Source organism: Phalacrocorax carbo, chromosome 20 (assembly GCF_963921805.1).
Source record: "Phalacrocorax carbo chromosome 20, bPhaCar2.1, whole genome shotgun sequence".
Taxonomy (NCBI): Eukaryota; Metazoa; Chordata; class Aves; order Suliformes; family Phalacrocoracidae; genus Phalacrocorax; species Phalacrocorax carbo.
The window spans coordinates 8,986,016-8,998,379 of NC_087532.1; the positions used below are offsets into that span (position 1 = coordinate 8,986,016).

At 60.7% G+C, this 12,364-nt stretch overlaps 1 protein-coding gene across 1 annotated transcript; it reads left to right on the plus strand.

Annotated features, from left to right (window-relative positions):
• The first annotated feature begins 8,714 nt into the window (after positions 1-8,714).
• On the plus strand, positions 8,715-9,603 carry LOC135316555 (coiled-coil domain-containing protein 81-like). The gene is made up of 3 exons (XM_064470156.1): positions 8,715-8,867; positions 9,133-9,389; positions 9,492-9,603. Exons 1-3 carry the CDS (start codon positions 8,723-8,725, stop codon positions 9,579-9,581), a joined length of 492 nt encoding a protein of 163 aa, XP_064326226.1. The 5' UTR covers positions 8,715-8,722; the 3' UTR covers positions 9,582-9,603.
• The last annotated feature ends 2,761 nt before the right edge of the window (positions 9,604-12,364 follow it).

Sequence of the window (12,364 nt, forward strand, 5' to 3'; positions counted from 1 at the left end):
AATAGTGGTCGTCGGGAAAGGGCCAAGACCGCCCTAGGAAGCCCGACGGCAAGGCCTGGGGGTCCAGGCCTGGCACTAGTAGCAGTCGCGTGCACAGATGGCACGTCTGTCTTGCGGGAAGCGACCCAGAGGTGCAGCTGTGAAGAGCTTCCTGGTCTTGTGCTTCCAGGGGCTCGTCCTGCTGAGCGCCTGCTCTCCCGAGGGCGTCTTTCTCCCGTCCGGACAGGGGGCCTTGGTCTGACGGGAGAGAAGAGGGGCAAGGCGGGGACTGCAGCAGGTAGCGTAAGGTGAGACTCTTCAGCCACCCCTGAGCGGCACGTGGCTCATGGCCGTCTCGTCCTGGCTTTGACTTGACTCCTGGCCTAGGCCTAGCTCCCGTGCAGAGCTGCCTTGTGCTGCCTGCACGGGGCTGCTCCCTGAGCACCAGCTGAAGAACAGGCGCCTGCTGTTCTCGTACAAGCCCCGTGTGCGGTGTGTTTGCAGCGTGCTGCCGCCAATAGAGGGGACCCGTGCAGAGAAACGCAAGGAAGCCAGAGCGACGGACCGTCCTCAAGTCTGGCTGCCTCCTCTGGACAGTCGGCTGGGAGCAGCAGAGGTACGTGCTACAGGTGGACGTAATGATGGTGTCACGTGTAGGAAAACACGGCTCTGTGGAGAGGGTGTCCTCAAAGACAGCCGCGACACTGCGGACGTGTTCATCCCGTCACTCCTCCTGCCTCTGCCTTTCGGCCTGGCCAATGACCCCATCTGTTCACACCACGCTTGGCTTCCACGTGGACCCCACCTCCCGGTTCCCCCATCTCCCGCACCGGGGTCCCCGCCGGGGGCTTGCAGTCCCTGGCGTCTCTAGTGCTGCCCTGTCCAGGGGCGGGAGAGAGGTGTGACCTGGGCTCTAACGTTCCTCTTTGTCCCACCCAGGCCAAGAGTCAGTCCGAAATACTCCAGGTGAAGTGGTCTGACTTGTACGCGTGCTTGCCCTGGCCCAAAAGTAGCACGCAGGAGAGGGCCGAAGTACAGGCAGGACAGGAGGAAGTCATCTCCTGGGCCAAAAGGGATGGGGAGGAGATTTCTTACTGCCATCCCCGGGCAGAGAAGGGGAAGATACCGGCCCCTCCGCTGGAGACGCCACAGCCAGAGTAAGCGTGCGGCAGCTCCCGGCAAGGCTGGGGAGAGTCGAGCGGCAGAGACCGCCCGTCTGCGGGGTCAGGGGCCCGGTTTCCCCTGACACGGGCATGCCTGGGGTCAGCCCCGATGCCTGGTGTCCCTGGGCAGCCCCAGCCTGTGAGCAGGGGCCAGGGCAGGGTGTGAGAGGGAATTTGTCCCTGCTGTTGCAGCATCAGGTCACCACGAGCAAGGCAGGTCTTGGCAAAACTGGAGCGGTACAGATCCCGCCAGCAGGTGTGGAAGAGGAAGACAGAGCTCAACCGGCTGCAGGCAACAGTCCCGAAGGAGGTCCACTGGTAAATATCTCCAGGCATGGGAGGCATTTTCCTGGTGCACATTCTCCTCCCTTGCCCGGGCAGCGGCAGCTGGGAAGGACTGTCTGTACTGACAGCCGGGTGGCAGGAGAGCAGCGAGGTCCTGAGGCTGTGCCCCTGAGTTAGAGCTGCCTTCCAGCCCCAGGGAGATGTCCGCAGGCAGAACAGGGGCAGACGGGGACATGGCTTTCTTCCTCTGGGATTGGCTCTGCCTTTCCACCCCACAGACACTGTCCCTCCTCTGCCACGGCACCCACAGCCGGACACCTTGCCCGGAGGGCCCTACCTGTCCGCTGCCAGGTCTCAGCCCTGAGCTGATGGGCCTGGTCCAGTGGAGCAGGGGGTGTCTCAGAGACCACAGCAAGCCTCCAGGACCAGGCCTGGCAGGCAGGAGGTCTCTGCCCTCCTCTCTCTACTTCCAACTGATGTCAACACGCTTTTGGTTCCCCCTCAGCGTGGTGAAGAAGATGGAGCTGCACGGCCTCAGAGAAAAGCACGAGGCCGGTGCGACAGCATACGGGACGTGTGCGCAGTACGGCCACGTCGCACCACGCAGACCTGCAGCCCGGCGTTGAGGAGCAGAGCCTGAGGGGCCCAGCAAGCCCCAAGCTTGTCCATCGTGTCAGACTCGAGCGAATGCGTGTTGGTGCTGGAGCTCCCGCTCTTGCTGCCAGCGCTGCCTGCTCTGCAGCAGCAGAGCCCTCAGCAGAGTGGGACCTTTCCAAACATTGCATTCCTCCTGGAGATGCCAAATAAAGACGCCAGGGTCACCAAGCCCTGCCTGGAAGGACATTCATTGGCAGGCCTTTGGAAAGGACGGGCAGCTCCTGATCCCGCGTGCTGGCCCATCCTCCTGCAAAAGCAGCCTGCGTGCACAGTGCCTCCCGTCGCCAGCACCCTCGGTGTGACCGTGCACAGGCAGCTCAGCCTGGTCTTGCCCAAAGTGGGAACTGGGCAGCACTGGAGGGGAGGAGGGGAGATGCGGGCGTGCAGGAAGGGGAGAGGGGGGGAGGGCAGTGCCCAGCAAGGTGGAGGGAGGGCGCCTGAGCACACGGGGATGGGGATTGAGGAGGACATCTAAGGGCGCCTGCAGGGAAAGAAGGCACTCTGAGCCTGCCAGGAGGGCAAGGGAGGGCACCCGAATGCCGCGGGTGGGACTGAAGGGGATGTGTGCATGAACCAAAGGGCCAGGGGAGTCTCAGAACCTGCAGCCAGGGTCACAGAGGAGATGCAAATGGGCACTGTGGGGAATGGAGGGGCTCTCAGTGCTCTGCAGTGCAAGGTCCTGCTGCTGGGAGGTCGTCAGACAGAGCTGTCTCTGGTGCACACCACCTTCATTTTTACATCCGCACCGCTCAACAAAAGCTTGTCAGGGGACAAGTCACAAGGCCCATGGCCTCACCGGCTCAGAGGATGGACCCAGCAGATTTTACAAGCCTGACTTGCTGTTCTTTTTCTTGTCCTGCTCCAACTGTTCTCTCATTCCTTTCTCTTCTCAAGGCTCAAGGGGTGGTCCTTCCCTCTGGGGGCTCTACTTGGCTCGCTCTTTTAAGGCTTTCGCTTTGAATAGAAGCACTTTTCTAGTGCTCCTGCGCCTTTCCAGCTTATCCATGCTGACCATGGAAGCATGTTGCTTGCAATATCTTGGGTGGTGCTTTCCACGTGTGACTTAACAATTGCCAAACTTCTTTTCAACACAGCCTTTCTAAACAGGCCACGGACTAGGCCCCCGACACCTGCACCGCTTGTTGCAGCAAGGCTGTTGCTGGCTGGGCTCTGTATTCATGGCCAAGCACAGGTCCCCGTGATTTTAAACCACCCCCGTTTTGGTGTGGTTTCTTGACATATCAGAGGCTTCCTGGGCTGAAGATGAAGCTTCACAATCTCATATCCCAAAGCTAAATGAGACGTGCCTCTTCCGGTCAGCCTTTATTTCAGTGCTGATCATGTCAATGTGCTGGCAGTTTACCAGCAAGTAGCGTTGGCTTATCACTGTCAGGATCTTCTTATCGCCACCAGTCGGAACATAGCACAAGAGGAGAACCGCAGAGTCCCCAGAAACCTGGTGCTACACCCCACACGTGTGTAGAGGTACAGTTAAACCCTCCAGAGAACCCTGCTAATGATGTGCCACATCCCCAGCCATAGCACAAGCGTAGGGCTCTTCAGCCTTTCTGAGCTCTCTTTTGCCCTGCCACTGCTGCCGAGTTGACAGCTGAAGCTTTGTTGTGGGAGTTAAGAAGATGATTCCAATATTCCATCAACATGGAGAGGGACGGATAATAGCCTTTCTGCAAAGCAGACTGCCATGTCTGTCCCTGCAGTGCCATTTCAGACATGGTGTCTTTGCTGATGCCATGTGCTGATGCTGTGTGCTCCTCTTTTCCCACCAGCTCCACCTATCTCTACTCAGAGCTCCAGGGGCCTCCCCTGGGCAAGTGTGGTCAAGTTCAAGCACCCTGAGTTTGGCCTTTGTTCCTGTGGAATGCCTTGGGGTGCACAGAAAGGCACACCCAGGGGGGTTGTGGGTGCAGCAGAAGGAACGTGGAGCAGTCCAGGCTGCCCATGGGACTTGCAACATGCCAAAATGTACAAGAGTGGGCTGGACCTTTAACAGATAAGCAGGGGGCTGCAGGGTGCGCAAAAGGGCACACCGAGGGGGTTTTGGTGCACTGAAAGGCACATGGAGGGGTGCGAGGAGACCCCACAGGCACACCCAGGGGTCCAGGGTGCGCCCAGAGGCATGCTCAGGGGGACCAGCCACAGCAGAAAGCAAAGCAAGGGGAAGTGGCCAGTCCCAAAATGGACACCGGTGCCCTCAAAGGGACGCTCAGGGCTCCAGGGATGCAGAGAGGGGCACACTGACGGGCCCAGTGTACCCCCACAGCTCACACCGAGAGCCCGGGAAGCACAAAAAGGCACATGGCGACGTGTCCAGCCACTCACCGTCTCTTGTGCTTCCCGGGAGCCTTGATGGCGAGAGCCTGCCATGGTGAGCCCGTCCGTCTCCCACACAGGTGAGTGCTGTGGGGAGCTGGGAGATGAGGACGGTGGGTGTGCAGAGCGTGCGGGGAGGTGGGTGCCTTGGAGAGGTGGCCTTGGGCAGCCTCTGGAGGTTCCTTCACGGGCTTTAGAAAGCCAGTTGCCTGATGGTCAAACATGCAAAATCTGGTTTCTTCCTTTGTGCGTGTCCCTTTCATCCTTTCTTTCCTCTGGCGGGCTTGCATCTTTGCAGTGTCCTCTCACACTTGATTAGAGGCCATTATGGCCTTGGGTTAGGTCTGCTGTAGCACTGACCCCGGATCTTGCTTTTTCTCTCCCAGTCACTGGTGAACATGAAACCGGATCTGCTGGGGATTCTCCCTGGACGTCTCCTGCTCTTCCGCCAAATTGAAACAAAGTCCAGGCTATCCCCTTGCAGGGCAACACCGCCCGATCGTGATGCTCTGAGAACAAGCATTAAACTGGTAGAACACACGCATGAACCTCTGTGAAAAACCTTTCCCTACGCCCGCCTCCCGTGCTTTCCCATCGCCGTCCCTCACGAGCTACCTCAGCATCGGGCTGAGCAAGGTTTTGTGGCTGGGACAGCAAAGCCCTTGGACACCTGCCCTTCCCCGGCTCCCCACGGAGGCGGGTCTCAGGGCACCTGGAGGGGCTGCAGGTGCCATCCCGGCTCTGGGGACCATGGCCAGGCCTGTGGGACTCTTCTCAGCCCAGCAGCGGTGCTGGGGGCCGGGCCGCCGGGGCAGCCAGGGCCGTTCCCTGCGCCCGCAGCCTGCACCCGGGCAGGGTGTTGGGGGAGGCCCAGTCCCGGTCGGGGCGGGATGGGGGTCTCCAGGGGATCCCCCTGGGGCTGGAGCAGCGCGGCCCTGCCTGGAGCTGCTCCCTCCTGCTGGGTTGGGGGCTTCGGGCCCGGGCAGGGTGGGGCTTCCATGGACACCAGCCGGGAAGGGGACCCGGCCTGGCCTGGGTGCGCCCGGGGCTCAGTGCGGGTGTGCAGGCCCCAGGGCACGCTGGGCGCTCTGGTCCCTCCCTTGCCACGTGGCGTGCTGGGAGCTGTGGCTTGGAGACGGACACGGCGTCTCCTGAGCCGTGCTCACCGGCGCCTCTGGGCTGCTTGGGAAGAGCTGGAGCTCAGGGGAAGGACGGACACGGCCTTGGCAAGGACTCGGCCCTCAGTGGCACCAAATTCTCCCCAACACCCAGGCAGACGGGGCTAACGCCAGGCAGTGCAGAGACGGTCACCCGCTTCACTGAGCTGGGGTTTTTCTTCCCCTAAGAACACTGCAGGAGCAGAAAATATTCTGGGAGGAAATACAGGAGAGGCGTGCCCAAGGACTTTGCAAGCGGCAACGTCATTCACGATCCTTTTCCCAAAGAGATTGTGCTTTTATCGGAAACGTGCAAAACCCAACGAGTTTGAGTCGCAAGTAAGGAAGCAACCCAGCAGCCAGCGGGAAACAAGGCTGCCTGTGTCTGTTACGGGCTGTCATCAGCTCTAGGAGTAAAGCACGCTTCAGGGTGTTGCAGGGAAACCAAGCGTGCTTTCCCCGAGCCTCGTCCCTCCTCGGAGCCTCGGTTGGAGGAAGCGCTTGCTGGTCAATTGTAGCACAGAGATGGCCAGGCCCAAAGACTTGTGGCGAATGCAGTTAAACCCAGTTGGCGGCCGGTCACAAGCGGTGTCCCCAGGGCTCAGTGCTGGGGCCAGTTCTCTTTAATATCTTTACCAATGACCTGGACGAGGGGATCGAGTGCAGCCTCAGTAAGTTTGCAGAAGACACTAAATTGGGCAGGAGTGTTGGTATGCTGGAGGGTAGGAAGGGGCTGCAGAGGGACCTGGACGGGCTGGATCATTTGGCGAAGGCCAAGCATATGCGATTCAACAAGGCCCAGGGCCGGGTCCTGCCCTTGGGTCACACCAACCCCAGGCAGCGCCCCAGGCCCAGGGCAGAGGGGCTGGGAAGTGCCCGGTGGAGAAGGCCCTGGGGGTGCTGGCTGACAGCCGGCTGGGCATGAGCCAGCAGTGCCCAGGTGGCCAAGGAGGCCACCAGCCCCCGGGCTTGTGTCAGCCCTGGTGTGGCCAGCAGGAGCCGGGCAGGGATGGGGCCCCTGTGCTGGGCCCTGGGGAGGCCCCACCTCGAATGCTGGGCTCAGGTTTGGGCCCCTCGGGACAAGAAGGGCCTTGAGGGGCTGGAGCGTGTCCAGAGAAGGGCAGCGGGGCTGGGGCAGGGTCTGGAGCACAAGTGTGCTGGGGGGCGGCTGGGGGAGCTGGGGGGGTTTAGCCTGGAGAAGAGGGGGCTGAAGGGAGCCCTTCTCGCTCTCTGCAACTGCCTGAGAGGGGCTGGAGTGAGGGGGGGGTCGGTCTCTTCTCCCAAGGAACAGGTGATAGCACAAGAGGAAATGGCCTCAGGCTGCGCCAGGGGAGGTTTAGGTTGGATATCAGGGAACATGCCTTCACTGCAAGCAAGAGTGTTCAGGCCCTGGCACAGGCTGCCCAGAGAGGTGGGGGAGTCACCATCCCTGGGGGGGTTCAAAAATATATAGAGGTGGCACTTGGAGAAGTGGTTTAGGAGTCCTGGTAGCCTTGGGTTGGCGGTTGGACTTGATGATTTTAGAGGTCTTTTGCAGCCTTAATGATTCTGTGATTCTATTAGTTTCTTCACTTGCTCTCTACATTCAGGCTTCTTTTCATACCCACCTCAAAACAATTTTGAGCAACCTTTCCCAAAAGCATGTGGTCCCCTGCACCTAGACGGTCTCTGCTTGGGCTACGTGGGGACAAGGACGCCTGGGAATTTGGGGGAATTTTTAGTTCCAACTTGATTTTGTTCCCCCTTCAAGTCTCCTAATCTTGTCTCTCTGGCACGGTCTTGGTGTCCTTGTTCAGCAGCCCTTGTAGGCGACCCTTTGGGTCTGCCTGTGGAGAGGGCAGCGGGTGGGTGGGGAGAGCTGCCCCAGATGCCCTCTGTGGCAGGGGCTGTGCTCACCTGCAGCCCCTCTGACACGGGCCGTGGTCACAATGGGGCACACCCCCTCACCGGGACACCTTGCCTCTCCCCACGGCACCCAGCCCGCACTTCCCTGCCAGTCAGGGAGGAGCTCAGGTGTGGGGGGCTGCTTTGGCCACTGCTCTGCTCTTGGGAGCTGCTTTGCAGCCCGCAGGGGGAGGCGGAGGCAGGCAGTGCCACAGCGCCGGCGCTGTGTGGACAGGAGGAGCGGAGGGGCTCGGCCAGGAGGAGCTGCAGCCATGGAGTGGTTTTCCTCTGCCTTCCTCCATGCGCTGTCTCCTCACCTGGCGGATTTCACAAAGGAGGGTAGGTGCTGCCAGAAGGTCCCGTGCTCGAGGCTCGGAACTCGGAGACACCTTCCTGGCGTGGACTGGAGCCCGTCCTTGTGCCAAGCCTTCTCCCCTCTTTCTTTCAAGTACAGAGCTGTGTCCCCAGCACGGGACGCCTTCTCATGGGGACACAGCTAAAACTCGGCTCTGCAGGGCAGTTCCTGCATGGGTGGTGTGAGGGGGGAGGCGGTGGTGTAGGACGACGCCTGCACCTGCTGCCTTGGCAAGGCGCTGAGCTTATTGACGTCACGCGTGCCCTGTCTCGCTCTTCTTCCCCAGAGATGGCCAGCATTTGGGATAGCGTGTCGGAGTGCTATCGCCAAAAGCTGCTGCTGAACAAGGTGGGCTGCTTTCCTTGCTGTCCTCCAGACCCTGCTGTGTCCTGGCCCCTCCCCGGCCTTTAATTCCTCCCCGCAACGGCTTAGGAAGCAGAAAACATGCCCCAGAAGGATCCTGCTGAGGACAGCTTTGCCACAGAGCAACTTCTGAGTGGACGGAGAGAAAAAGCAAAGCCCCGCTTTGGACAAAGAAGAACGTGGGCTTTCTTCTTTGGAGGCTTCCCTAGGCCTGCTGGCAGGGTGTAATGAGCGGGCAGAGAGCCGGGGGCAGTGTCCAGGGCTTGGCCCTCCTCGGGCCCTCTCAGGCTCCGGGTGGTGTGTCCTGCTTGTCCTTCACCTTGCGTGGCCTGGGAAGAGGGTGGGAGGGTAAAGCGGAGGGAGAGGGGAACAAGGTGGAGGGCAAGGCTCTTCCCCAAAGCTTTCCAACGGGGCCCCACCTTGTCCCTGGCGACCACCGGGGTGGGCAGGCCAACAGAGAAGCCTTAGTGTGCCTCGACGCTCTTCTCCCACCGGAACAATTCCAACGGCTCTTTCTTTCTCACTCTCGTTGGCAGGCTGTCAGGCTAATGGGCATGGCCACCGTCTACATCAGGGAGGAGGACTTTTGTCATGGGAACAAGGCGAGTGTCAAGGTCCAGAAACCCATGTTCCACCTGGACAAGCCAGTTCTGCTGGAGAAGAAGCTCTGCTATGAGACCAGATCACGGCCCGGTAAGAAGAGACCTCCAGGGCTGGGCTTGCGAAGCCTTGAGTCAGAGCTGGCGTTTCCCTCCCGCTCCCCCTTGACAGGAGCAGCGGTCTGCATGGGGACAGGGTGCTGGCCCCCAAAGGCAGGCCGGGCCGCTTGCTGCTGCGTGGGGAGTCGGTGGGGTGGGAGGAGGCTCGGTGGGCTCTTGATGGGTCGCGGTGCTGAGAGCTGATGTGAGTCTGCTGAAGGCTGAGCAAGTGACTTTGTTGCCGGGCGGTTTCTTTGCAGAGGACTTAGAAGTTGCAGAGCTGATCTACGCCGAGGTCGCCTTCTACCTCTCCATCCCCAAGAAAAAGGTCTTGAAGTGCGTCAAGGCTACCACAAATGTCATCGCGTGGGCCTTGACCGAAGGCAAGGACTTTGACTTTGTCTTCAAGAACTTTGGCATCCTGGTGTGCCGGGGAAGGAGAGTGGTCATGCGGTTCTTCGAAGACCTGCTGCGAGACGTGGACAAGACCGGCATCCTGGCAAACACTGCCCTGCGAGTGAGTCTGTTGTCTTTTCAGCGCTCCCTCTACCTCTCTTGCAGCCAGGTCGAAGCCATGACCTCGGGCACATTCACTCCCCTGCCTCTCTCCTTCTTGCAGAAGTCAAGCCTGAGGCCCTTGGTCATAGCCCGCAATGAGACAGCTGTTTTCCAGATGCCTCCTGGGGGGATCTTTGTGTTCCCACAGTGAGTATGTTTGCTTCTGTCGCCCCGGGCTGACCAAGCGAGCACCTTCTCAGCCCCTCTCTGGTGCAGCCGCCCAGAGGTGCCAAAGGCCGAGTTCCTGGGGCTGCTCTCCTCGGGAAGCTGCTGTGGAGTAGCTGTGCCCAAGGGGTGCTTCTCCGTGAAGTGCATGGCCACTCCTCGTCCTTTGGGAAGCGGGGTGTCGTCAAGTGGAGCACCAGGGGAGAGGGCCTGCTTACCTTCCCAGCCGTGTGGGGCGTGGAGAGGCAGTGAGGGGGACCCTTTCCCATAAAGCTTCCTCTGGTCCTCCCCTCTCCTTTGGGTGAGAATGAAATAGAGAAGCACCCAAACAAAACAAGCCCAAGGTGTCAGCATTTTCACGCGGAGTTTGCTGACGCTCCTTTCCTAATGTCTATTGCCACCTTGTTGTATGTTGCGCTCTGCAAACCTGGGGACTTGAGAGTAGCTCAGCTCTCGAGCAGCTCTGGGAGCAGCTCCTTAGTGGGGGCTGCAGGGGACTCCATTGCCCCTTACTGAAACCACCGGCACCTTCTTATTTGCAGGCTTGTGTACAAAAGTGCCACGTCTGAAAAAGAACTGGCTGACAAGGCGGCCCAACGAGGTACCGTAACAACGCACCCATGCCATGTAGAGACGCAAGCGTGTCTTCCCCACATATGATGCCACCTCCCCGGGGCGAGAGGTTCTCCAAAGTGACCAGCACGTCCCAGCTCACCCCCTTTTCCAAATGGGGCCCCTAGGAAGGAAGCAGTGGGGCAGGAAGTGCTCAGGGAGCAGCGTGGCCCCGTGGGAAGGGAGGGCTGGGAAATAGTGGTCGTCGGGAAAGGGCCAAGACCGCCCTAGGAAGCCCGACGGCAAGGCCTGGGGGTCCAGGCCTGGCACTAGTAGCAGTCGCGTGCACAGATGGCACGTCTGTCTTGCGGGAAGCGACCCAGAGGTGCAGCTGTGAAGAGCTTCCTGGTCTTGTGCTTCCAGGGGCTCGTCCTGCTGAGCGCCTGCTCTCCCGAGGGCGTCTTTCTCCCGTCCGGACAGGGGGCCTTGGTCTGACGGGAGAGAAGAGGGGCAAGGCGGGGACTGCAGCAGGTAGCGTAAGGTGAGACTCTTCAGCCACCCCTGAGCGGCACGTGGCTCATGGCCGTCTCGTCCTGGCTTTGACTTGACTCCTGGCCTAGGCCTAGCTCCCGTGCAGAGCTGCCTTGTGCTGCCTGCACGGGGCTGCTCCCTGAGCACCAGCTGAAGAACAGGCGCCTGCTGTTCTCGTACAAGCCCCGTGTGCGGTGTGTTTGCAGCGTGCTGCCGCCAATAGAGGGGACCCGTGCAGAGAAACGCAAGGAAGCCAGAGCGACGGACCGTCCTCAAGTCTGGCTGCCTCCTCTGGACAGTCGGCTGGGAGCAGCAGAGGTACGTGCTACAGGTGGACGTAATGATGGTGTCACGTGTAGGAAAACACGGCTCTGTGGAGAGGGTGTCCTCAAAGACAGCCGCGACACTGCGGACGTGTTCATCCCGTCACTCCTCCTGCCTCTGCCTTTCGGCCTGGCCAATGACCCCATCTGTTCACACCACGCTTGGCTTCCACGTGGACCCCACCTCCCGGTTCCCCCATCTCCTGCACCGGGGTCCCCGCCGGGGGCTTGCAGTCCCTGGCGTCTCTAGTGCTGCCCTGTCCAGGGGCGGGAGAGAGGTGTGACCTGGGCTCTAACGTTCCTCTTTGTCCCACCCAGGCCAAGAGTCAGTCCGAAATACTCCAGGTGAAGTGGTCTGACTTGTACGCGTGCTTGCCCTGGCCCAAAAGTAGCACGCAGGAGAGGGCCGAAGTACAGGCAGGACAGGAGGAAGTCATCTCCTGGGCCAAAAGGGATGGGGAGGAGATTTCTTACTGCCATCCCCGGGCAGAGAAGGGGAAGATACCGGCCCCTCCGCTGGAGACGCCACAGCCAGAGTAAGCGTGCGGCAGCTCCCGGCAAGGCTGGGGAGAGTCGAGCGGCAGAGACCGCCCGTCTGCGGGGTCAGGGGCCCGGTTTCCCCTGACACGGGCATGCCTGGGGTCAGCCCCGATGCCTGGTGTCCCTGGGCAGCCCCAGCCTGTGAGCAGGGGCCAGGGCAGGGTGTGAGAGGGAATTTGTCCCTGCTGTTGCAGCATCAGGTCACCACGAGCAAGGCAGGTCTTGGCAAAACTGGAGCGGTACAGATCCCGCCAGCAGGTGTGGAAGAGGAAGACAGAGCTCAACCGGCTGCAGGCAACAGTCCCGAAGGAGGTCCACTGGTAAATATCTCCAGGCATGGGAGGCATTTTCCTGGTGCACATTCTCCTCCCTTGCCCGGGCAGCGGCAGCTGGGAAGGACTGTCTGTACTGACAGCCGGGTGGCAGGAGAGCAGCGAGGTCCTGAGGCTGTGCCCCTGAGTTAGAGCTGCCTTCCAGCCCCAGGGAGATGTCCGCAGGCAGAACAGGGGCAGACGGGGACATGGCTTTCTTCCTCTGGGATTGGCTCTGCCTTTCCACCCCACAGACACTGTCCCTCCTCTGCCACGGCACCCACAGCCGGACACCTTGCCCGGAGGGCCCTACCTGTCCGCTGCCAGGTCTCAGCCCTGAGCTGATGGGCCTGGTCCAGTGGAGCAGGGGGTGTCTCAGAGACCACAGCAAGCCTCCAGGACCAGGCCTGGCAGGCAGGAGGTCTCTGCCCTCCTCTCTCTACTTCCAACTGATGTCAACACGCTTTTGGTTCCCCCTCAGCGTCGGGAAGAAGATGGAGCTGCACGGCCTC